The sequence below is a fragment of the Sciurus carolinensis genome, chromosome 14, assembly GCF_902686445.1.
Source record: "Sciurus carolinensis chromosome 14, mSciCar1.2, whole genome shotgun sequence".
NCBI lineage: Eukaryota > Metazoa > Chordata > Mammalia > Rodentia > Sciuridae > Sciurus > Sciurus carolinensis.
In genome coordinates, this window is record NC_062226.1 from 13,353,148 (window position 1) to 13,381,026 (window position 27,879).

At 36.1% G+C, this 27,879-nt stretch overlaps 1 protein-coding gene across 1 annotated transcript; it reads left to right on the top strand.

Moving 5' to 3' along the window:
- Positions 1–1,971: 1,971 nt before the first annotated feature.
- Positions 1,972–25,431, top strand: LOC124964841 (N-acetyllactosaminide alpha-1,3-galactosyltransferase-like 1). Its single transcript, XM_047525520.1, has 5 exons — positions 1,972–2,016; positions 9,962–10,065; positions 15,748–15,795; positions 24,237–24,374; positions 24,765–25,431. Exons 1-5 carry the CDS (start codon positions 1,972–1,974, stop codon positions 25,429–25,431), a joined length of 1,002 nt encoding a protein of 333 aa, XP_047381476.1.
- Positions 25,432–27,879: the final 2,448 nt, after the last annotated feature.

Sequence of the window (27,879 nt, forward strand, 5' to 3'; positions counted from 1 at the left end):
TCAAGTTAGATTTCTGCTTTCCAGGCCTAGAGTTTATTCAGTAATATAGTACCCATCATTTGTATTGAAATTAAAGGTTCATATCAGAATCTCCCCACGCTGATTCATTTCTCAATGACTTAGTGAAGGAAAATGTTCTCACAGGCTCACCCTCACTAGAAAGTACAGCAGGAAAGGAAACAGATTGAACATAGTAAATTCATTCCAACATTCCTGCCTTCTTAAACCTTTGGATTTCTTCTACATTATGCCAGTGAAATTATGACCTCAAAACTTCATTAATTGTAGGCTACCACAGAATTCAAATCTTAGTTTAATAATCAGGAAAATTCTTAGACCCTGTCACAGTTAACTATGATAACTTATTAAATCCAGAATCTCAATAGCTTTGTCTCAGTTCACAATCGTATTTTATTCGTGTTGGTATAATATCCTTGTAATCTATTCCCACATGTGTTTCCCTACTAATACATTAGCAAGAGCTTGAAGTTCTTTTATGGTAGTAGCTGTCTCCTACAGAACAAACCTTCATGTGTTGGGGGACACACTGTATTTGACTCCAGATGCTGGGTCTACGGGTAATGAGAACAGGAGCCCCTTGGAAACCCAATTATTTTGGATGGGAGTATCAAAGAATTTTTAAGCAGGAAAAGTCTTGTCTTCTCAGAAATATGTTTCCACTGACAAGGGACACTCCAGGTTCATCTGAATCCACCCAAATGCTCTCATCCTGCGGTAATCCCAGTCTTTCCCAGTTTTCTAATTTTAACACAAGATACTTTGAGAAGTTGTATCTTCAACTTACATTCTGATTATACACATCACACAATTCTATTTTTGGCCTCAACCTCAGTCATATATGCTTTATATATACACACAGACTCACACATACACGCACAGTGGCACCAAAAAGGCATCTGGCTCTGGTCTGTGACCTGAGCTGAGAGTGTAAATCTCTACAGACGTCCTGCTTTACTTCTACAACTCCTTTGGAACAATCAGAGAGCATTCCGTCCCACTTGTCCTGCACTCAGTAACCACGATGCGCTGCCGCAGCACAGCAGCAACTTAGTGTCCCAGTTTTCCCTTCAACTGTTCCTTCTTCCCAAGCTTCCACAGATGATAAGGTAATCTAAATAACTGATGCCACTGTATGCCCAAGGTTTGCAGCAACCTATCCTACTGGTAAGGAGGTTTTATGGTAGTCCAACTCAAATGGGTGAGCAACCCAATCCCAAAATTTCATTCCAAAAATCTGTTTCTAAGGGTCTTTGGTTAACAGTTGTATAAATTCCCTCTCTATATCCACCGCCAGAAAGGAGAATGGATTGAACATAAAAAATTCATTCCAACATGCTGCACTGCCCACATCTAACAGGCATGTGAATACAGGCCAGCAAGCCCCCAAGCAACCAACAGATGACTGTAGTTACAGGAGTGCTCCTTAGATGACAGCAAACCAGCCTGGCTCAGATCAACAGAAGCCACAAGTGGCCCAGGCTCATGAGAAAAAAATAAAGCATTGTTGCTTCAACCCATTAAGTTTTGGGGTGGTTTGTTTTGTAGTAAAAGCTGATTACCAGACCACTTCTGACACCAGGAATTGTACCAATAAGGGAGCAATCAGGAAATCTGAGTATTTCAAATGAGAGATTTTAGTGTCAGAATGGATTACACAGATGATGGAATTGCTAAGTAATTAAATGGAACAACAAGGAAACTGAAAAGGTGTGACAGTCTCAAGGGCCAGGAGGACACAGGAAGGCCAAAAGCCAGGGTCATCGGTGGGAACCCACCCTGTCATAAAGGCCAAGCTGTCTGATAGAAGCTAGAATCACAGGGAGACTTTTGACTTCAGCTTTGTGTTTTTTCATTAAGGTCTCTGATATTAATAGATGCAGCTGTATACTCTGCCTGTGAATCCTTGTTTTATGTCCTTTATTTCATTAAATAAACTTATATATAGGAGTCATGATTACCCCCAAAGTCTTTGGCTTCCATAAGTACCTCATTCATGTGAGTCCAGGGATCACTTAATTAGTCATTTACTCCTATATTCCACAGGTTTCTAGATACTTGAATACTAATACGATTTTTAATTGTCTAAGATACAAAGTCAACCAGCCAATTCTAGATTCCCTCCACCCATATATTGCCTATAACTCCCTTTCTGGCACTCATACTTGAGTTAATCATGACACTGAAACTGATTCTGATTCATTTAAACAGAAAAATAATTTACCGACTGCATACTGAATAGGAGAATTTACTTCTTGAATATTAATGGCCTAGTACACACAAGAAAATTTCCCACCCATCCTACACAGCCAGTGGGGGGAAGCAGGCAATCTGCTCCATATTGTCAGTTGGAATGCTACTGGTCACCATGTCAGAGAGAGACAATAGAGAATCATGCACGGGCTCCTCATGCCTCAGCCTGAACTTATTACATGCCCCTACCCGAGAGCAAGAGGGCAAGGAAGTGGGGGTCTACTATTTGCTAGGAAGAGAAGAACTGGATAGTGAAAAGTAGTAGTAATGTCTATTACATAAGGGTAGGAAGCAGCTCACATTACTTAGTAAATCACTGCCAAAAAAGAAATAGAATAGAAAGGAACTAAGGGAGGAAATGTAGAGACAAGATCCTGCCACAGGAATAAACTGGACACCAATTCTAACTCCCTCACCTCTGACCAACTCAATTTCTCTTGTCTCCATACCCTTAGAAACATCTGCCATAAAATAAATCCTTGAATTCACTCAAATAACTTCAAATTGAACCCCTATAAGGTTCAAAGTCCTTTGTAGGAGGATCTGATGAGCGTGCCAGTAGCTTAGGTCATGTACCTACCTGTGTTTTCTGTTCCAATAACCTCTTTGTCTATCTTAAAAACCATATGGTCTTTTGTTGTTGTTGTTCTTTCTAGGTATACATGACATTAGAGTGTATTTTGGCATATCAGACATACATGGAGTATAACTTACTCTAATAAGAATCCTGTTCTTGTGGTTGAACATGATGCAGAGTTACCCTGGTGATGTACTCAAATGCAATGATAGGCAAGTTTTGTCCAATTAATTCTACTGTCCTTCCTATTCCCCTCCTTCCCTTCATTCCCCGTTGTCTAATCCATTGGACTCCTTTTCTTGCCCACCCATCCTCCCTTGTTATGGGTGGGTTAGCATCCATAACAGAGAGGATATTTGGCCTTTGGTTTCTTGGGACTGTCTTATTTCACTTAGCATGATATTCCCCAGTTCCATCCATTTACTGGCAAATGTCATAACTTCATCCTTCTTTATGGCTGAGTAATATTCCATTGTGCATATATACCACATTTTCTTTGTCCATTCATCTGTTGATGGACACCTAGGTTGGTTCCATAGCTTGGCTATTATGTATTGAGCTGCTATAAACATTGATGTGACTGCATCACAGATTTAATGCAATTCTTATTAAAATTCCAATGAAGTTCTTCATTGAAATAGAAAAAGCAGTCATGAAATTCATTTGGAAAAATAAAAGGTCCAGAATAGCCAAAGCAATCCTTAATGAGAAAAGTGAAGCAGAAGGCATCACACTACCAGACTTTAAATTATACTACAGAACTATAGTACAAAAACGGTATGGCATTGGCACAAAAACAGATATAGAGAATAATGGAACAGAATAGAAGACACAGAGACATACCCACATAAATACAACTATCCCTCATGGTCTTTTTTAAAAAAATTCTTTTATTTGTTCTAACTGGTTATACATGATAGTAGAATGCATTTTTACACATTGTATACAAATGGAGCATAACTTCTCATTCCTCTGGCTGTATACGGTACTGAGTCACACCAGTAGGGTAATCATACATGTATACAGGGTAATAATGTCTATCTCATTCTACTGTCCTTACCATCCCCACTGTTCCACCCCTCCCCCTCTCCCCTCTGCATAATCCAAAGTTCCTTCATTCTTCCCTACCCCCCCCCCACTATGGATTAGCATTGCTTAGCAGAGAAAACATTCAGTCTTTGGTTTTTTGGGATTGGCTTATTTCACTTAGCATGATATTCTCTAGTTCCATCCATATACCTGCAAATGCCATAACTTCATTCTTCTTTAAGGCTGAGTAATATTCCATTATGTATATGTACCACATTTTATCTATTCATTAATCTGTTGAAGGTCCATAGTTTAGCCATTGTGAATTGAGTTGCTGTAAACATTGATGTGGCTGCATCACTGTAGTATACTGATTTTAAGTCCTTTGGGTATAAACCGAGGAGTGGGATAACTGGGTCAAATGGTGGTTCCATTCCAAGTTTTCTGAAGAATCTCCATACTGCTTTCTATAGGGGTTGTACCAATCTGTAGTTCCACCAGCAATGTATGAGTGTACTTTTCCCACATCCTCGCCAAGACTTATTATTGCTTGTAAACTTGATAATTCCTAGTCTTACTGGAGTGAGATGAAATCTTAGAGTAGTTTTGATTTGCATTTCTCTAATTTCAAGAGATGATGAACTTTTTTTTTCCATATGTGTGTTGATTGATTGTAGTTCTTTTGTGAAGTGTCTGTTCAGTTCCTTAGTCCATTTATTGGTTGGGTTAATTGTTCTTTTGATGTTAAATGTTTTGAGTTCTTTATATATCCTGGAGATTAGTGCTCTATCTGAGGTGCATGTGGTAAAGATTTCCTCCCAATCTGTAGGCTCTCTCCTCACATTATTGTTTACTTTGCTGAGAAGAAGCTTTTTAGTTTGAATTCATCCCACTTATTGATTCTTAATTTACTTCTTGTACTTTAGGAATCTTGTTAAGGAAGTCAGGTCCTAAGCTGACATGATGAAGATTTGGGCATACTTTTTCTTCTATTAGGTGCAGAGTCTCTGTTCTAGTGCCTAAGCCTTTGATTCACTTTGAGCTGAGTTTTGTGCAGAGTGAGAGATAGAGGTTTAATTTCATTTTGTTACAGCACCATTTATTGAATAGACTATCTTTTCTCCAATGTATGTTTTTGGCACCTTTGTCTAGTATGAGATAACTGCATTTATGTGGGTTTGTCTCTATGTCTTCTATTTTGTACCATTGGTTTAGATGTCTATTTTGGTACTAATACCATGCTGTTTTTATTACTATTGCTCTGTAATATAGTTTAAGGTCTGGTATTATGATGCCTCCTGCTTCACTCTTCTTGCTAAGGATTGCCTTAGCTATTCTGGGTCTCTTAGTTTTCCAAATGAATTTCATGATTGCTTTTTCTGGTTCCATGAAAAATGTCATTGGGATTTTAATAGGAATTGCATCAAATATGTATAACACTTTTGGCAGTATAGCCATTTTGACAATATTAATTCTGCCTATCCAAGGACAAGGGAGATCTTTCCATCTTCTAAGGTATTCTTTGATTTCTTAAGTATTCTGTAGTTTTCATTATAGAGGTCTTTCACCTCTTTTGTTAGATTGATTCCCAATTTTTTTTTTGAGGCTATTATGAATGGGGTAGTTTTCCTAATTTCTCTTGCATCACCACTTATGAATAGAAATAAATTTGATTTGTGGGTATTGATTTTATATCCTACTATTTGCTGAGTTCATTTGTGAGTTCTAGAAGTTTTGTGGTGGAATTTTTTGGATCTTCTAAATATAGAATCATGTCATTGGCAAATAATGATAGCTTGAGTTCTTCTTTTCCTATTTGTATCCTTTTAATTTCTTTCACCTGTCTGATTGCTCTGATTAGAGTTTCAAGGACTATGTTGAATAGAAGTGGTGAAAGAAAGCATCCCTCTCTTGTTCCAGTTTTTAGAGGGAATGCTTTCAATTTTTCTCCATTTAGAATGATGTTGGCCTTGGGCTTAGCATAGATAGCTTTTGCAATGTTGAAGTATGTTCCTACTATCCCTAGTTTTTCTAGTGTTTTGAATGTGAAGAAGTACTGTATTTTGTCAAATGCTTTTTCTGTGTCTATCGAGATATGATTCTTGTCTTTAAGTCTATTGATGTGATGTATTATGTTTATTGCATTTCTGTATGTTGAACCAACCTTGCATCACAGAAATGAACCCTACTTGACTGTGGTGCACTATCTTTTTAATATGTTTTTGTATGCAATTTGCCAGAATTCTATTGACAATTTTTGTGACTATGCTCATCAGGGATATTGGTCTGAAGTTTTCTTTCTCTGATGTGCCTCTGTCTGTTTTTGGTATCAGGGTGATACTGGCCTCATAGAATAGGTTTGGAAGGGTTCCCTCCTTTTCTATTTCATGGAATAATTTAAGGAGTATTAATTCTTCTTTGAAGGTCTTGTAGAACTAGGCTGAGAATCCATCTTGTTTGGGGCTTTTTTTTGATTCATAGACTTTTGATTGGCGTCTTCTATTTCATTGCTTGAAACTGATCTGTTTAAATTGTGAATGTCCTCCTGCTTCAGTTTGGGTAGATCATATGTTTCTAGAAATTTGTCTATGTCTTCAAGATTTTTTATTTTATTTGAGTATAAATTTTCAAAATAGTTTCTTATTTTCTGTATTTCAGTAGTGTCCATTGTGATATTTCATTTTTCATCACAAATTTTAGTAATTTGGGTTTTCTCTCTCTCTTTGTTAGTGTAGCTAAGGTTTTTATCAATTTTATTTATTTTTTTGAAGAACCAGCTTTTTGTTTTGTTAATTTTCTGAACTGCTTCTTTTGTTTCAATTTCAAGGATTTCAGCCATGATTTTAATAAATTTCCTCTCTTCTGTTGCTTTTGGTGTTGATTTGTTCTTCTTTTTCTAGGGCTTTGAGATGTAATGTTAAGTTATTTGTATGTTGACTTTTTATTCTTTTAATGTATGAGTTCAGTGCAATGAACTTTCCTCTTAGCACGGCCTTCATGGTGTCTCAGAGATTTTGATATGTTATGGTATCGAAACACAACAGTGTTCTCATTTACCTCTAAGTATTTTTTATTTCCTCCCTGATTTCTTTTTATCCATTCATCATTCAATAGCATGCTATTTAGTCTCCAGGTGTTGGAGTAGCTTCTTTTTTTTATTTTATCATTGATTTCTAATTTCATTCCATTATGAACTGATAGAATGCAGGGAAGTATTTCTATTTTTTTTTTTTTGTATTTGCTGAGAGTTGCTTTGTGGCATAACATATGGTCTATTTTAGAGAAGGATCCATGTGCTGCTGAGAAGAAAGCATATTCACTAAATGATGGATGAAATACTCTACATGTCCAATGAATCTAAATCATTGATTGTATTATTTAATTCTATAGTTTGTTTAGTGTTTGTTTGAAAGATCTATCCAGTGGTGAGAGAGGTGTGTTAAAGTCACCAAGTATTATTGTGTCATTGGTGTATTTGATTCTTAAAATTGAGAAGGGTTTGTTTGATGTATATAGATGTTCCATTGTTTGGGGCATATATATTTATGATTGTTAAGTCTTATTGGTGTGTGACTCCCTCAAGCAGTATAAAATGTCCTTCTTTGTCCCTTCTGACTAACTTTGATTTGAAGTCCACTTTGTCTGATATGAGAATGGAAATCCCTGCTTGTTTACACAGTCCATGTGAGTGACATGTTTTTTCCCAACCTTTCACCTTCAGTTTGTGGGTGTCTTTTCCTAAGAGGTGAATCTTCTGAAGACAACACATTTAAAAAATCCTTCTGCCAGTCTATTCTTTTGATTGATGAGTTTAGGCCATTAACATTCATGGTTATTATTGAGATATGATTTGTATTCCTGGTCATTTTGGTTTATTTTTTTTGTTTTTAATCTGACTGGGTTTCTCCTTTGATTGAATTTTCCTTTAATGTAGTTCCCCCCTTTCCTGGTTTTCTTTTTCTTTTTCCATTTCCTCCTCATGGAATATTTTGCTAAGAATGTTCTGTAGTACAGGTTTTCTAGTTGCGAATTCTTTTAACTTTTGTTTATCATGGAAGGTTTTTATTTCATCTTCAAATCTGAAGCTTAATTTTGCTGGGTATAAAATTCTCAATTGTCATCCATTTTCTTTCAGAGCTTAATAAATGTTATTGTAGGACTTCCTAGCATTGAGGGTCTGGGTTGAGAAATCAGCTGAGATCTGAATTGGTTTCCCCCTATGTGTGATTTGATTTTTTTCTTTTGCAGCCTTTAAAATTCTATCCTTATTCTATATGTTAGTCATTCTCATTATAATGTGCCTTGGTGGGGGTCTGCTGTAATTTTGTACATTTGGGGTCCTGTAAGCCTCTTGTAGTTGATTGTCATTTCATTTCATTCTTTAGATTTGGGAAGTTTTCTGATATTTTTTTTTGATATTTTTTGATATTTTTCATTGAAAAGATTGTGCATTCCTTTGGTTTGTATCTCCATGCCTTTGTCTATTCTGATAAATCTTAAATTTGGTCTTTCCATGCTATCCCATATTTCCTAGATGTTCATGGTTTCTTGTCATCTTCTCTGTGCAGTTGACTTTATTTTCAAGAGTATATATTTTGTCTTCATTGTCTGAGGTCCTATCTTCCAAGTGGTCTAGTTTGTTGGTGATACTTTCCATTGAATTTTTAATTTGGTTTATTGTTTCCTTCATTTGGAGGATTTCTGCTTGATTCCTTTTCATGATCTCTGGCTCTTTATTAAGTGATCTTTAACTTCCTGTATTTTCTATCTGATACCATCTTTTATTTCAAAGATCAATCTAACTATGTATTTTCTAAACTCCATCTCTGACATTTGTTCTACTGGGTTGTCTGTGGATTCTATTGTTGGAACATCTTGGTTTGTTTGAGGTGCTTTGTTCCCTTGTTTTTTCATGTTGTTTGTGTGTCTTCTCATCTAGCAATATGATCTGAGGCAATACAGATTCTACCCTGTAGTCTTATAGTGTCCCTGAAGGCTTCCAGTCCCTCACCTTTAAGGGGAAGATCAATATTAATAGCACCCAATGCAAACAATATATCGCCTTAAACCAAATGGCTCCTATTAAGGTGTTTACAGTTTTGTCGCAATAAACAGAAATGAAGTATTCAATTATTATCTACACTATAGACAAGTTTGCTAAAAGGGTTTACTGTTTCAAACGATGGACAATGAGGGAACAGAAGTAGTGTATAATGTGATGTTTATGAGTGAGGAAAGAAGATAGAGGTAAAAATTATAGTAAGAGTAAAGGAGGAATTAATAGAGGTTAGCTGTTAGTATGAGAGAAGTGAGAAAGAGAATCCAGGGAGACAGATAAATAAGAGAAAAATATATACCCATTTTTTTAAAAAGTAAAAATATAGCAATACACAACAAAACTGTAATATACTATTCAGACACTCCATTCCTCAATAAATTAATGCATGAAAAATATTTGGATTCAAAGATGAAACAGGTGGGAGAGAGAGGGTGAAAAAAAAGGAAAGTCTCAATGGAAAATCAAATGATTGCCTCTGTTGGCTTTCAAAATTCTCTCAGCTTCCCTTCTCCACCAATAGGCGGGGTTGTCTGAAGTTTGATGTTAGCTCCAGTCAGGTGGGTGCCAGACTGGTTGGGTGGGTGAGCCCATAGCAAGATGCCGTCACACCCTCTTCCAGTCTTCCCACCTGTTGTAGCTGGCCCCTTCTGTCCCTGTGCACTTCAGGACTCACTGAGATGGAGAGAGCCCAGTTTTCTACAGTTTCTTCAACCTGTGCTCCCCCCAGGGAACTGCCCTTAGTATCTGGCTTCCAGAGGCTTAGGAGACCCAGACTGGCCCACACAAACCCAGCTGAAATCTGAAGGACCTTGGCTTCATCTTCCCCAGGCCCTGCCTCACTGCAGTCCCAATCTCAATGTCCTTTCAACTTGCAGAGAGACCATCAGGGATGCACTCACACAAAGGAGCCACCCTGCAAAAGGCAGCCAGATGGCAGCCGCTACCACACCAAGCAGAAAGACCTCACGTGCAACCAGACCTGCAGATACCCCACTACATCTCCAGGCCCTGGCTTGTGTCCCCAGACCAAGGTGGCTGTGCCCCAAGATGGCAGTGGTGGCAGCAGCAAACCTGCAAGTCCTGGCCAGTGTCCCAAGTTGGCAGTGGTCGTGAATAACCAAACCTGCACGTACCGTGACAATGGACTTCCAGGCAACAGCAGGCAGCAGGCAATCAAATAGCAGTCTGTAGGCAGTCTGCAGATAACGGCAGACAACTGGCTGGTGGTCGTCAGCTGTGGGTGATGGCTGGGTCCCATATGGTCTTGATAACTATATCGTCAAATCTAAAATCATGTCAAAATTAAAATAACTTTAAAAAATGTAAACAAAGATCAAACAGATAATTAACAAGTTATACATTTTGCAGAGAATATAATGACTCTTAAACAAGTGAGAAGATGCCCAATAAAAATAGTAATAAAATAAGTTAATACACTCATGATGAAAGCTCATTAGTACAACCGCTATAGAAAGCAGTGCAATGATACTAAATTTTAAATGAGTGTAAGTTTTGACCAAGGAATTTCATTTCTAGGAATTTATCTTGCAGCATAAATACTAGGAACTTGTCCTTCAATACTGTTCAACATGTGCCTATAAAGAATATTCAAGCACTTCACTGTGGCATTTCTTATAAGAGCAAAGACAGTAAACAGTCAAAATGTCTAGCAATAGAAAACTGCTTAAATAAATGATACATCCATGTAACTAAAAACAGTTCACCTGCAGAAAGAGAATGAGCCACATCTGTATGAAGTATAATGAAATGATCTTCAAAATATTCTTTTGAGTAAGATATTGAAAGTACTAAGAATATATTTAGTATGCTGTCATTTGCATTAAAAAGGGAACTATGTAATTAAAATATACATGCCTCTATAGGCACAGAATAATTATAGAATAAACCCCAAGAAATTGTGAAGAGTGGTCGATACTGGGGATGGGGCAATTCAAGAGGAGTCAGGTGCTGGGGTAGGAGATGACTCAATGTACACTATATCACCTTTTTTCCTTTTAGAATCTTTTATTGTGGGCACACACATGCACATCTTTTTCAATAAGAAAAACATTTAGTTTTAAATGTGAAGGGAGAATAAAGGTGCATATTATAATATCAAATTAAGCATGACTATCTTAGACTAATGTGATTAAAAGTGATTCTTTTTCCTTTGTGTTTTTATGTACTTGTATTTTATAACAGGAACATGTTATTTCTATAATCATAAAAATAAGTACTTTCAAAACTCTCTAAGACGTAATTAAAGAAGAATTACTTGCCTAGAATAGACAATGTCTAAAAGAGGATAAAAAGGAAAGGCTGCTGCACTTTATCCCAGTCAAACATACACATATACACATAACACACCATTTGAAATATGTTTCTGTGAGTAAAGATCAGTCATAAAGAAAGCAAAGGAAGTACAACAAAGGAAACTGAAGGTAGAACATTTTAGAATCCTTTAAGTTTTCAAAAATGAGACTAGGTTCTGTTGTTTGGTAGCAATGACAGCAACTTACCACCAGATGAATCATTATGACAGTGCCTTTCTAATACTTTCATCATCAAAAGAATCTGGTGACATCACCAGTAACAGAAGACTCAAACAGTAGGAGAATGGTATACAACATCCGATTTGATTTTCTGTTCTTCTATACACTTAAAAATACAATGCTTGGGAAACAATCTATCCTAGCATTCCTCTTTACATCACCAAAACTAAAGGTAAAGTAGCTCTTAGGAAGGCACTACGTAAAATTTGGGGTGATCATGACAAAATCATAGGTAGGGCTCATCTCCAAAACTTGGCCTTAAAAGTGTACTGTATAGAATAATAGGTGACATATAAACAAATTACTGGATTTTGAAAATAATTTCACTGAGGTCATACTGGCAGAAAATAATCTGGCTAGATGGGCCACAGTCTTATATTTCAAATTATCTTTAGTGTCATTTTAGTGAGACACTAAAATTATACCCAACCAAAGCCTGCCCAATATGGTATTATCTGTAGGAGAACTTTTCAAAAGACATATAAAGCACATTTGTCTCTTTAAATATTCTGGAGCTATACTTAAAAATGGTAAGAAGAAACATTAAATTGCTTTTAATATTTTATTTTACTCACTATATCCAAAATTTTATTTCAGCAAGTAGTCAATATAAAATGAGGCATCATCTTAAATTCTTTGTCTCCTACTAAATCTTCAAACTTCATTGTTTGGACTAGCAACATTTTACATGCTCACCAGCCATATGTGGCTAATGGCCATTGTATTAGAAAGTACAGATTTAAAACATCTTGCTCACTAAATGTGTTCAAAAATTAAATAACAGAAGCCTCTATTTTACTCCAATACTTAATACAAAGGCAAAACCTGCTCTTGGTGGATGCTTACCAAAAATCAGCTTATGCTTGCAGACATATAACACCTCCAGTATAAACAAGCTCAATGCAGCAACTGGAGCCAAAGATTCCACTCTAGAGTTAATATTTTTAATTTAGATTTTTAATTACTGTTTATAAGGATACAGCTTTGTGAGAACTCATATATTTTTAGGTTACTACTCTTTTAGTCATTAAATAAATTATTGGTCTTTCTGTCTTTGTTAGGAAAACTTATAAAATCAACTTTGGGACAGAATAGATCCCAGGGCATAAGATGTCTTCATGATTAACTTTTTATTCTCAGAAAAGCACAAGTGAAATAGGAGGGTTTTATCGAACCTTGTTATGCAATCAGGGTGAACTTCGATAAAGGAAAGCAAAGGAAACTTCATAGACACTTCATCTCTAATCTGAAAAGCATCCGTTGGCATCCTAAGGGAGAGTTTTCAGGCACTTCAAAGAGAACAGGTGGTTTCCCCGACTTAAGTGTGCATTCTTTCTGAGGCTGAGCTCTCTAGAATCAGAGATTGGTGGTCGAATTTCCATACATTAATTTGTAAGAAGAGGGTGAAGAAGCAGTTTTCACTTTCCAAAAAACTTTTTTTTCTCTTCTTTTTTTAGAACAGAATGAATTCTAAAAGAAAAATACTGCTATTGATTTTATTTACTTTATTGTTGACATGGATTGAGCATCATTTCAGGTAAATATAAAATACGGATGAATCTCTTTAATGACTGGCACAACTGATATAAAATGATAAGCTCTAGTCAAAAGATAAACTGAACAGAATTATCTCTTCTTTGGGGAACCAAATGCATATTTTAACACTGGATACATATTTATTGGCCCCCTTCTTGGAGCTAGGCCCTGTTTTAGGTGATGAAAACCAGAAATGATCCAAAGTAACTTCTCTTATGGAACTTTACACTCTAGGTGAAAAAAGGAAAATAAGCAAAGAAGTATATCATATAATGTCAGGGATGTTATTTTTTATATAATAATTCCATGCAGAAATAAATAAGGCAAGGGAAGGGGATAGTTTCAGACTGCTGTTTTGGGTAAATTTTAAACTTAAAGTCCCATCCAATGTGAACAGAACTAAAAGCAACTTGCTATAGAAACCTGGCTATACCAGAGAGAAAATTTGTTAACCTACTAAAATTCTCTCACATAGAAAAATTCAAATTCAAATTCTGACCTTCTCCATGCACTCCTTCTATGATTTTTTTCATATGCAATGCAATATTACTGAATGCTGTTTTGAACAGTAGCTATATTATAAGAGCTAATGACTTTTAAATAAACCCTATTGCTTTGATAACTTATTCTACATGTTATATGCTCTTCAGGGGTATTGCATCTTAATGAAAAGGAGTTGCTGGCCAGTTGTATAGTATTAATGTCATCTTTTGAGGGTAATAAAAGGCTTAGTAAAATAGAAATAACAGACCATAAGCTAATTGCAGGCCTGGATTTTGTCACTTAAGCCATAAATGTAACATTATGCTTAGCATATAGAAAGTGTTTAGTTTGTTATGGCTAACAAATGAGTGAATGGATTAAATCGAAATCTAGATTTTGTAATGTTATTCCAATAATAATAGGCCTTTGTTTAAATTTAAAACTAAAATTTTTTTTCATTTATCCAAAGAATAAAGAATCACCTACAGAGGATGTATATCTGCTGGTAAGAATCTGTCCTATAACTCTATCAACTATTGAGAGCAAAGTGGTTGCAATTTGATGGGTTCTAATAATGATGGTGGACAATACAGAAAACTAGGCTGAATTCCGTAGAAGCAACCACTGATAAATTTACTGGCTATCAGTCCAGAAATATTCTATGCTTGTGCATATGCTCCTTTCTACAAATTTGCATGAACCTGTGTATGTATATGCTTCCAAATTTTGTTCACTTAACACACTCCACTTACACTGGACATTTGTTGTAGTTTAGGTGTCTCTATCCAGTAAATATAACATCTTTCTTTAGACTATGATAGCCTCTCTTTAATCAACTGTTTTCTACCATTGATCATGAACCCAAAATTAGTAAAATCAACCTTCAAAAGAATGAACTTTTAAAAAGTCCTGTATTTGCCACTGTATAGTTTGGATTTTGAAAGATCATCTTCCTGAAGAATCCCATGACAAAATATTTTAGCTAAAGATACCTCTGAAGATATCATAAAGAAAGGCATTTTTTAAGGTTTTTTCCTAATCTTATTTCAAAATAATGACAGATTCATGCACAGTTTCAAAGATCCTGTATACCTTTCACCCAGTTTTCCCCAATGTTGCATCTCAAATCATCAAAATCAGGAAATTGACACTGAGGCAAGGTGCATATATAGCTATAAATCTTATCACATGTGTAGATTCATGTAACTATAATGGCAATCAAGATACAGAAGTATCCCATTACCACAAAAATGTCCCATTTAAACTCATGTGCAACTCCCTCCTGCAGACCCTCCGTGCCCTCTGGTATTACAACTAGTTTATTTTCCAATGCTGAAATTTGGCATTTGGAGAACACTTTATAAATGGGATCATATAGTATTTGACCTATTGAGATGAGCTTTTTTCAGTCAGCATAAGGCCCTTGAGATTCAAAGCAGATTGTTGTGTTTAACAATAATTCACTCCTTTTTATTGCTGGTTGGGATTCCATGAATAGATGCATCAAAGTTTGTTTCACCAGGGACATTTTGGTTGACAGTTACTTTCTTACAGCACCTGAAAAAATACTGTAATTCCTTTTGGCCTCCATAGTTTCTGATGATAATCCACCACCTGGGTATTATAGAGATGGGGCCACAGTTTCTCTGTGGTATTTGGCTGGAGCTGAATAGTCTCTAAAAGTTTTCTGTCTTGCTAGTTGCCCTTTTTCTGGTCCTTTATCCCAACCCCATTATTCCCACACATAACAGGGTACCTATCACATAGTAAGATAATAAAGATTTAAATGAATTAATTAAATCTCTACTTTTATTTGAATATATATCTTTCTATCTGCTCTGTAAATTTTAAAAATATGTCTCTGCCCCCACCCCACCTCCATGGACCATGCTCCTCCTCACCTTCCTGCAAGTCTCGACCTCTACCATGCATCTCTTTCTTGGATTAGCCCTTATCCCACCAGGCTCACTTTATCTACATCTTCTCTAAAGGTTTTCCCTTAATTCCAAATTTATGTTGGATGCTCCACTCATATGCTTCCAACAAACTCTGCTTTTCCCTGTTAGCACTTTCCACTCTGGCCTATAACTATCTATCTAGTATTCTTTCCTGCTATCGTCTATGCTTCCTGGGCATAGTTGTGGAACCAGCACCAGACTGTGCTTGTCATATTACAGAAGCTCAACAAATATTTATTGAGGGAAAGGATTACTCAAATTGACTTTTCTCTTTGCACCTAGGAACGATCAAATAGAAGAACCTCAGCTCTCAAACTGGTTTAATTCTAAGTAAGAACAAAAAATTCTGCTCACAAAATTGTAATTCAATTTGAAGAAGGGGATTTTTCTTCTGTCAACAAATTGTATGTACTGGAGGTACCTAAGACTGGAAGGTTTCTAGGACTTAGAATTCCTGCTTTTAAAGATTTTACATGTAAATCTAGGGTCCATTTACCAAGAATCAGGCAGTTAAGGGTTGTAATGAGAAAGCTGTCACACTTTATCTTGTTTAACATTCCTGGTATTATTAGAGGAAAGAAGTATCTTTAAAAACAGCCTGAAAATGCCATTAGTAGCTAATCTTGATTTTAACACTCAAGGGAAAACCTTAATATTATTATTATTTTTTAAACCTTATTATTTTTAATGGTTATGTAATATTCCAATTTATGGCCATGTATCAATTTATTTCACCAATTCCCTGTTTACTTTGTACTGTTTACAATTTGGGGGCTATTGTAAGCAATATTCCAATAAATATCCTTGTATATATATATATATATATTTATTATATCATTGTGTGAATTTTTCTGTAGGATAAATTCCTAGGGTGGAGTCATCGGTTAAAAGAATATAAATTTGAAAGTTGATTCAGGTTGTTCAACTACTCTTTAATAATTGTGCCATTTATTTTCTAATCTGCAGCGGATAAATGTTAGTAATATTTTATTTGTTATATTTATTTACTTGGTACTAGTCTGGTAATATCAAATGTTATTAGCAAAACTGTTAAGATATCTCAATTTTATTCTCATTTCTCCAACTAAGTTTGAGCATCTTTTTATGTTTATTATGTATTTGTATTGCATCTTCTGTAAATTTTTTTAATAGACTGCAGGTACACAAAATTAGATAAATAATAATCCCTGGTTCATGACTTAAGTTGTCACTGGTTCAAGAGAAGCCCATATACTATTAATTTATTTGTTTTCCTGCTTATTTATTTATTTATTATTTATTTAGGCAGTGTTAGGAATTGAACTCAGGGCTTCCTGCATGCTAGGCAAATGCTGTACCACTGACTCACATCCCTAGCCCCATCTTGCCTATTTACTTTTAATGAAACAAAAATTATGAACTTTAGTAACTTCAATATCTGCCTTTGTATCTTTTCCTATATTCCTCACTTGACCCTCTAAAATAGTCACCATCCTGAACTTGGTTCATCATCTACTTGTATTTGTTTGTTGTTATTTATTGCAGTGCTGGGGATTGAACTCAGAGTTCTCACATGCTAGGCAAACACTCTACCACTGAGTTACATCCCCAGCCCTTTAAGTTTTTTTGTTTGTTTGTTTGTTTGTTTTTTTGAGAGAGGGTTTCACTAAGTTGCCCAGACTGGCCTTGAACTTCTGATCCTCCTGCCTCAGCCTCCAGAGTTGCTGGAGTTAAAGGCATGTACCACCATGCCCAACTTCTTTTCTTAAAATATAAATTTATATCCTGTATATGTATTCTGGGAGAAAAATCCATTTTAAAATTTTAATTGTTTATAACCATAAAGAGGTTATCATGCTTTGTGTAGTTTTCAGGGACTTATTTTTCCCCTTAATATTAGATTTCCAAGATTATTATCACTAAAAATTCATTTTGATGGCTGCATAATAATTTATTGTACAACTATCACAATTTATTTATTTGCTGTCCTGTTAATGGGCACTTGAATAATTTCTAGGTTTTTACTATTAAGATCAGTGTTGCTATAAATGTTTATATACAGGTCTCCTTGTGTTGAAGTGCAACCCCTGAATGTGCATGTTCAACCTATGAGTGAGTGCCAATATTATTGTCCAAAGTGGGTATACCAACTTAAATTCCCACCAGCAATGAACAGTAGATAGTGTGGATGTGTATCCTGACTGATACTCAGTATTGCCAAAAGAATGGGCATAATTTGTCTTTCTTTGTGGTCTTCTGCATTTCTCTGATCAATAAAGCAGTGGAATATGTCTTCATGTGCTTCATCTTTAGTGAATGTGTTCACATTTTCACCCATTTCTGTCAAATTATTTGCACTTCTTCTGTTTATTTATAGGACATATTCTTGATACTAATTCTTCATCAGTGGTGTGCATCACAAGTGTTTTCCCTCACTTATGTGGAGATGCAATAGCTGCCCAACATCTATCTCTGGCCTTCTTACCTTCTGTCTCCCTCAGTCGCTCCATGCCAGCACTCTGTCCTCTGTGATAATCCCTCACTTAAGTGAAGCATGCTCTCAACCCAGGACTTGCCCTCTTCTGTTCCTTCTGCATGAGTCACTCATCCTTTAAATAACCAAATGGCTCATTCTTGCACTTCTATCAAGATTCCTCCCAAATTTTACTTCATCAGCGAAGGCTTCTCAACCACCCAGTAGAAAATGACACACAACCCATTGTTTCTCCCTTACCAGGCTTTCTTATTTTCATTGTATTCATGGACATATAACATACTATGTATTTGCTTGCTTGTTCATTTATTATCTGTGTCTCCTCATTAGAATGTACCTAGACATAGTAGAGGCTTGATATTTGTAGAATAATGAAGTGTATAAAACCTTTTGTCTAGTTGCAATGACTAACTTCCTGAAAATGTGATAATGATGGAGTCCACATTCTTTAATTTGAAGGCTGGGTTTTTTAAAATTAAGTATTATATTGGCTTTTATTTGAAGATGCATATTCAGAAAAGGAAAGAAATGAAATTACTTCTTTAATATGTGAGGTATCAGGGAAGACACACATTATCAGATCTTAAAAAAAAAAACTAAAAGCTTTAAGTAAAAATGAAAAAAAAAGAACAGATGTCTCAGAATGCCCAAGGAAAGCATGAAAAACAACAAAGTTAAGAGAATTTCGCATTAACAAATCAGAACATACTTCAACACCAATTTAATCAAATCAACAAGAAATAGGTCAGAGGAATAGTGAATCTGGAATTAGATCACAATATATGTGAAAGTATAACAAAGATAGTGTTTTAAAAATCAGTGAAAAAAGGACAAATCATTAATGCTTGCACTACTAGTAATCCAAATGGGGAAAAAAGTGGACCCCCATCTTATACCATATATAAAAATAAGTTCCTGGTGAATTTATTGAAGTTTACTAAATTAATATATTTTATGTACTTAATTAATAAAATAAATTTGCTTATTTTAAGATGAATAAAAAAAACAATAAAAATTTTTCTTAGAAAATCTACAAGTTGCTGGGCACTGTGGCACACATCAGTAATCCCAATAATTCAGGAGGCTGAGTCTGGAGGATCTCAAGTTCAAGGTCAGCCTTAATAAGTTACTAAGACCCTGTCTCAAAGTAAACAATAAAAGGGCTGGGGATGTACCCCTGGGTTCAATCCCCCATATCAGAAAGAAAAACCAAAGTCTATAAGACAACACAAAAAAATCTAGGCAAGAAAGAGATCTTAATTAATGCTGGAAGACTAGTAGCTCTTTTAAAAAAATACATTTGATCATAAAATGTTTTTGACTAAAGACCCACAAAATTAAATAGATAAGAAAACCACTGGAGAGGCTGGGGTGGTAGCTCAGTGGTAAAGTGCTTGCCTTGCATGTGTAAGGCACTGGGTTCAATTCTCAGCACTGCATATAAGTAAATATCCATCCATAACTAAAAAATTATTTTTTAAAAGGAAAACTACTGGGGGAAAATTATTTGTAATACAAATGACAGTGCAATTATCTAAATACAAGGAACTCTTATGAATCACTGAGAAAAAAATTAAAATAGAGAAATGTGAAACTCATAGCTGAGCAAATTGAGATAGTCAATAAGCTTATGGAAAAAATGCTCATATTCACTAGAAATCAGAGAAATCTAAAGAAATGTGAGAATGAGGTATTATTTGTAGCCATCAAAGTAGAAGTTTTAAAATCTAGAACTTAATTATGTAGGAAAAATACTGTTGGAGATGTGAAAAATTAGTCTTGAAGAAGTAATTGGAGGGCTGGATTGTGGTTCAGTGGTAAAGAGCTTGCCTAGCAGGTGTGAGGCACTGGGTTTGATTCTCAGCACCATACAAACATAAATAAATAAAATGGAGGTATTATGTCTATGTACAATTGAAAAATAATTTTTTAAGAAGTAATTGGAATGACTGGGGATATAGCTCAGTGGCACAGTGTTTACCTAGAATGTGTGAGACCCTGGGTTCAATCCATAGTACCACAAAAACAAAACAACAAAAATAAAACAAAACAGTAACTGGGTGAGAACTATTTCAGATTACTTGGAGGGAATTCCACAAGGTGGTATTGAATGAGAAAAGCAAGATGCAGAAAAGTATGCATTATTTCTATTGTAAAATAAACAAGAGTTTAAAAGCCTGGATGGATATATGTATCTCTGTATATGTACACATTGTTATTTGTAATATTGTACACATTGTTATTTGTAAAATATGAGGAAATGAAAGGGCACAAAGGAGGCTACTAACATGGCAATCCAGCCAGCCAGAAAGATAGGAAGCAGAGAAACTATACTGATGAGACAAGAAGCAGACTGGATAACATACGCCCTGGAAATGTTCTATCAGTTTATAGTATATTTCAACTGCGTCACTTTTGTTTCTCTCTCCTTTTAAGTTGCAGTTTCCTGTTTCTTAAATATAGGTCCATATAATCTTGACTGACAAGAGGAATCTCTACTATTTCTGCTCAGATACACTTTTTGAAAAAATTATACTCTCCCATATTATTATCATGTATCACATCTTATCAAATTTTACTGATACCTTCTAGCATTGAAATTTCAAGTTCATTTAAATACTTATTCTCTACTAGTAACGTGTCTGCTATCTTACGCCATAATATAAAGCATACCTCCTTACTGCTATGCCTTTTCTTCATCACACCTATGATACTCCATAGTACTAGAAAAAAACGTTTTATCTGTATACCTTCTTTTTGAAAATTTTCATTGCAAATATTATACTTTGTGATCAGGTCACCTTGTACCCGATGTGACCTGATACAAGATATCCTGTCACCTTGTATCTGCTTTGGCCTTATTCAGTGCATTAAAACTGTCTAAGATACTAAATCTGTCAGGGTATAAATAAACTGAGACACAGTAACTTTAATGATGGGACTGTAGAGATTTGAGCAGATTTAGAGAACAAAAAAGGACATAAGAAGCACCCAAGGCAGGAAGCTGTGACCGCCCCTAGACCTAAGGGGGCAAGAGCAGGAATGGTGCTAACGCAAACAGGGACTGGGGACTGCTGGACCCATGAGAGAGCAGCACCCAGCGCAAGCTGCAGGCAGAAGGGCACAGCCGTTTTCAGTCTCAACGAACCTGGAGGCAGAGGAAGAAAGCGGATAGCCCAGCTTCTCTTCTTGCCCTCTAACCTTATACTGGTGCTTCTCGTTATCAGAACCTATTTGGAAACCATAGATGAAGGGACCTTGGTTGACAAAGATGCTCCCAGAACACACAGCCAGGCAGAGAAGGGTGAGAATGGATAAGGAGAAGGTGAATGCAGAATGACTAGCACAATCCAGGCCTTCTGCCACTCAGCAGCACTTCTCCACTTTCATTTAGATGAAGAAGCTTAGGTCCCCCAAATAAGAGAAAAACAAAGTCCATCACCTACTCTGTCACAGGAGGTGATGACAATTCAGTCACATTCCCATCTGGAATTAAAATTGTAACATTAGCCACCTCTAGGACTCTTTATACATGGTAACCAGGAAAAGGGAGAAAATAATGAACATAAATCACTACTTCTGTAACTGTTCAGGAGGTTGATAACAGAAGGAGGTAGATAATAATCAGCTTCATGGTTTCCTTAACCTGCTAACACCTTTGATGGCCATGGTTCTCTCTGATAGGATGACCCAAACCTCCATTCCTGAAGACTCGGCCCCCTTAGGAATCCCAACTATCCAGATGCCACAACTTCACTTTATTAATACTTCTTTATTACTGGAAATGGAAGTACTAAGGGGCACCCCAGGCAATTCTTTGGGTTCAATATGCAGCCCTCCTTGACATCACCATGTAAAAGCAACTCAGTATCTCCTTGGTGATGAGAGTCAGTTGCCACAGCCAGCACAATAATGCTATGGCTGCCTATTAGCTTAGTACCATGAGAAACCTCAAATGACCTGTTATTAGCTTTATGGAACCATGACTTCATTCCCTAAAGGAGTTCTTCCTCCCTTGGGAACTAGGAACTCTGAACCTACACAACCCAAGGTCATAACAATGGTAACCAAACATTCCATAGTGAGTTATTAGATATAACTATAAGCAAAGACCCTGCTTTATAGACTATGCATTTTAACTTTGGAAGAAAAAGCATTTCATATCAGTTGTTGATTCAAAGTATGGTACAGCCTTTCAGAGCATTATCTCTCAACTAACACTGAAATTAAGATTTCTGCTGACCAGTCAGATTTCTGCTGACTTTTTACCAGGCCAGCTTCTTCTGAACAGGAATGCATGTAGTAAGACCAAAGAATGTGATGGAAGTGAGCCAGCTGCCACACTGTTCTCACCATAAAATGTGTGGGTGAGGCAATTGTGTGATACCATGACAATGAATAAGACATTCTTCAAGTCAACAAAGCTGGCAGATCTATAGACAAAGAAAGCAAATCCATACCAGAAAATGGAAGTATTTTTCCAGAGAAAAAGGCGATATCCCTTTCATGATGCAGACTAATGTAGTCAAGCAGCTGTCAGGTGACTAGGTGGTTCCCCTGGGAAATAGTATCCTACTATGGGCTCTGAGTTGCCCCTTGCTGTGGCACACTGGGCGCTCAGCACTGGTTACAGCTCAGCCTTAGTAAGAGGATGTCCATGTTTTTAAGCCCATGTGTAATCTCCATTCCTATGGTTGAGGTAAGCTTATACAGAGGTTCATTAAGCCAGCAATGAGGCCATCTAGGGAAGATGCTGACAGGTCCAGAGGATAGGCCACCAGAACACTGAGAGTCTTTTTTGTACAGGATGTCCTCTGGCCAGCATTTACCTCCCAGGTGAAAAGCTTCATATCTAAATTATAAATATAATGACTAAGTTTCTTCTACTTCCTCATATGTTTTATCCATCAATTAAACTACTTCTTAACACAAGTTTTTAATTGCTTTCTGCTTTTAGAGATATTTTTCATTCTGGTAGCAAACCTTTAATCTGACTTAATTAGAAAAGAGGAATAAGCCTCAAAGCATTTTATCCTCTCAAATAGATATTGTTTACATGTGTAGCATGATAGCATGACTAATTTATAACTGCCATCACTACGACAAGGATACAGCTGGATGGTTTTAAGGTAAAATTTTAGATTTGTGGTTTAAGGAAAAGTGTATGCCTATAAGCTGTAAGTATGGAGAGGATTTTTTAAATAACTGTATAAGCTGGGCGTGATGGTGCATACCTATAATCCCAGTGACTTAGACAGCTGAGGCAGAAGAATCACAGATTCAAGGCCAGCCTGGGCAATTGAGACCCTGTCTCAAATTAAAAAACAAAAAAGTCTGGAGATGTAGTTCAGAGTTAGACCAACCCTGGGTCCAATGCCCAGTACTGAAAAATAAATAAATAAATAAATGTATAAAAATAAATGTATAAATTAAAGAATCCCTAAAAGAGTAAGAGGGGGAACTTTGAAGGATTTGTTATTATATTATTATCTTATTATTATAACCATTATTAATAACTAGTAAGGGTTGCCAAATCCTACCCTGTCTAAATCTAGATTTGTAATTAAAGCTTGCAATCACCAATATCAAAATGACTGTGTATTCAATTCCTTCCACAATGTATGTCTCAATTTACTTTAATAGTTTAATACCCTTCCTTCAGTCAAATTATTTATTAGTACTGCTCTTTCTTCCATCATTTTGTTATCACTAGAAGTAAACCTCATGTTTTTCTCCTGTTTTGGACTAATCTCATTTTCTTCCAGGTTGTATCTATGGGCCAAAAGCATTAGGGAAAAGTTGAAAAGGGAGTATTCTAGATCTTCCAAGAAAAGAGGAGAGAGAAGGAAGAAAAAAACCAAGAACACATAAGGAGAATTGGTACTATTTGCTTGAGGAAATAATCACAGAAATGTTCAGACTTTGGGCTACCTAAATTTAAGATGTAGCCAGATCTCAAAGAAAATAACCCTTGAGCTCAAAAGGCAGTATGGTATAACAACTAAAGCACAGACTCTGAAGCTAAACTGGCTGGATCTTGAATACTGAACCTGGCGTTTATTAGCTGTTTGGTACTAAGCAAATTATTCAATTAATCTGCACCCATGTTTCCTCATATGAAAAATAAGGATAATAACAGCATTTACTTTATAGGACATTGCAAGGTTATATAAGCACTTAAACATGGTGCCTGGTATTCAATAAGTACTCCATAACCACTAGCTATTACCACTGGGACAACTTCTACTCTCATAAAAAAGTGACATCCGCTTGATTTGTTTTTTTCTCTGCTTCACAGTAAACGTCCTGATGTTATAACAATAACTGATTGGCATGCTCCAGTCATATGGCAAGGAACTTACAATAGACAGGTCCTGGAAAAATACTACAAAAGTCTGAACATTACCATAGGCTTGGCTACAGTTGCTACTGGAAAGTAGGTGATACTAATATTTGTCCTTTTTATTTTGGAAAAATATGGATGAGCACCCATGGTCTTTCCACATGCAAAGAAGTACTCATGATTAACCCCAATCACTATTTCTGACTGTATAACTCTGTATAGTGGTTATTTTCTCAAACCTTAATGAGTCCTTTGGAATCTTTTCATTAATATCAACTTAACTCTCTTTCTTCACAACAAACTTTATGACTTTTCTTCTGTTTCCATTCTTTTTCACTAGCAATATAGTTGAAGCTGTAGACCCAGCCTCTCTACCCTTACCTTCGTTACCGTCCTTGACACATACATTAGCATGCTAAATGACATATATTCTGCTGATGAATTTTAGAAAAATAATTTCTTTCTTTTTTTCATGTTTCAAAGATTTATAAATCTATACCTGGAACAGTTCATAGAATCTGCTGATAAGCACTTTATGGTTGGCTACAATGTTATCTTTTACATCTTGATTGATGACACCAGAAGGATACCCCATGTGGAGTTAAGTACTTTCAGAACATATAAAATGTTGCCTCTACGTAAAGATGAATCAGTGGAAGACAGTGATTTCGTATACATGAAGAACTTGAATGCACATCTCATAGATTACATCCAGCATGAAGTCAACTTTTTCTTTGTTATGGCTATAAACCAGATCTTCAAGAGTGATTTTGGAGTAGAAACCCTGGGCGAATCAGTAGCTCAGCTCCATGCATGGTGGTATTTTAAAAATACTAGAGAGTACCCTTATGAGAGAAGAACTAAATCAACAGCTTTCATTCCCTTTGGACAAGGAGATTTCTATTACCATCGTGCTATTTTTGGTGGCACACCCCATACGATTACAACCTTCATTAGACAATATCTAAAAGGATTTATGCAGGACACCACAAAAGAACTTAACAGCATATATGAAAGCTATCTAAATAAATATTTTTTTGTCAATAAACCCACTAAGCTGTTATCACCAGAATACAATTGGGATCCAAGTTTTAAAACTCCTCCACAAATAAAACATGTTAAAATAGCATGGCAGTCAGAAATGACTTGATAGTTGCACCATTAGGCTTCTGGATTAATAAAAGGAATCACAAAAATTCCACAAATATATAACTTGTGAAACTTTTGAGTTTTTCAGAAACTTACAAAAATGTACAATCTTCCAAAATAAACTACTTTTCAATTTTGTACTGTTTAATTCTACCTAGGCTGGATAAAGAATAAATAGATGATAATTTCATGTGAAATGATTATTTATATAATGTTATTATATGTGTATTACAAATAATGTAGAAATAACTTTGGAGGTATACAATGATTTTTATGAACAAACATACAGAGATGCTAGTTAGTTCAGGAGGAAATTATACATATATATATACATACATACAACATAAAAGGGATATATGTAAGGAAAAAAATTAATATTCATAAACTTGTACATCAGATATTTACTATGGGATATTTACATCAGCATTGGGATATAGATCGCTTGTGATTAATTTCCTCAATCAGTATTCAATCAATCTAGCATCTGACCAAAATTAGGCTAATTAAAGATATTTTTCTAAGCTGGGCGTGTTGGCAAACAACTATAATCCCTGCTACTTGGGAGGATTAGGTAGGAAGATTGCAATTTCAAGGCCATCCTGGACAACTTAGCAAGATTCTGTCTCAAAATTAAAAAAATAAAAATAAAAAGGACCAGGACTGCAGCACAGTGTTAGAGCACCCCTGGATTCGATCCCCAGTACCAGAAAAAGGAAAAAACAAAGAAACAAAAAAACCTTCCACATATATATCTTACTTTTATTGCTATAGAGATATTGAGTTCATATTTCTTAATTCTATAGGAGTGTTATTGTTTAAATAGACATTTACTGAACTCTAGGGTAAAAGTACTCTTCTGAGTGCAGTCAAGGATAGATAGGAAAATGTTTAAAAAAAATTGTCCTCAGGGAGATAAGACAATTCATTAGTATTTCTTTTGCAACTATAAAAGTGCTAAAAAATCACAGGAAGCTATAGATAAAATGCTATAGTGGTTTAAGAAAGGAAGCAATCACCTCTGTCAGAATATATAGTCATCACAATTATGTCATAAATAATTTCATAAGTTTAGTGAGACAGGATAGAAGAACTAGAGACTCTAAACCCACAGTAATTCATTCTTTTGGTCCCTTTTATGGGAGAAAAACTGAAGCTTAGTAAGTATACTTTAAATGATAAGTATTATTAGCTATCAAACATTAAAATTATAAAGAATATTGATGATGACGGTGGCAGGCAGATCTAAGATGACCCCAAATGATCTACTTCTGGCATTCATGTTCTTGCATAATGTCTGCCTTGCTTCCTTACTTCTGAGTGTGAGCTGAACATGATGACTTGCTTCTACCCAACAAATTATGAGATGTCACTTTCATGACTAGGTTACATAAGACTGTGACTTCCATCTTACTAGCAGACTTTCTTGCTGCCCTTGAGGTAGCAAGTTTCCATGATGAAAAGGCCCTCATAGCAAGGAACTGAGGGTACCCTCCAGCCAACTGCCAGAAAGAAACTGAGGTCCTCAGTCCAACAGCCCTCAAGAAACTACTACTAACAACCACATAAGTGAGCTTGAAAGCAAATTCTTCCCCAGTCAAGTCTTCAGATAAGACCTCATTGCCATCCAACACCTTGATTTCTGCCTTGTGAGAGAAGACTCAGTTAAGCCTTGTCCAGGTTCCTGACCTACACAGTGACCCTTGCACAATGTTTCTTAACCCTCCTCTCCACCATTGGCAGCCCAGGTAGATGCTTCACTTTCTGCGTAGCACTGGTAGAAATTGAGAAAAAAGCCATCAGTACCAGGTGACCTGGAGAGCAGGCCGTGGGAAACACTGCTGTATAGGTCCAGCAGCACCTTCTACACCTCAAGCAACACGAGCAGAAAACAAGCAGGAGGTCCCTAGCACTGGCTAGTCCAGAGGGCAGACCAAGGAAAGCACTCACCGTCCCATGGCCCAGCATTCTCTCACACTCCAGCTAGCAGGACCAGGCATGAAAAATTGTACCCTACCCCTGAAAGTTGGATCAGCAGGGTCAAGCAAGAGTCTCAGCAGTACCAGGTGAACAAAGCAAGCCAGAATAGCTCTGAATAGGCTCTGAACCTATATTTCCATTGGAAACACAGTCCAAAAAAGTAAGCCAGGAGCTAATTACCATATTAGTCAGTGTTCTCCAACGAAACAGAGCCAATACAATGGGAAAAAATGTATATAAACAGACATACACGTGTGTGCATGTGTATGTGTGTATAACCACACTGATGAGGACAGTTCTTCTTTATTCAGTCTACTAGTTAAAATGCTAATTTTCTCCAGAAACACCCTCACAGACATACCCCATACTGATGTTTTAGCAGCTATCTGGGCATCATTTAACCCACTCAGTTGACACAGAATTAACCATCACAGTTACATAATATGTGATTCCATTTATATGACATTTAGAA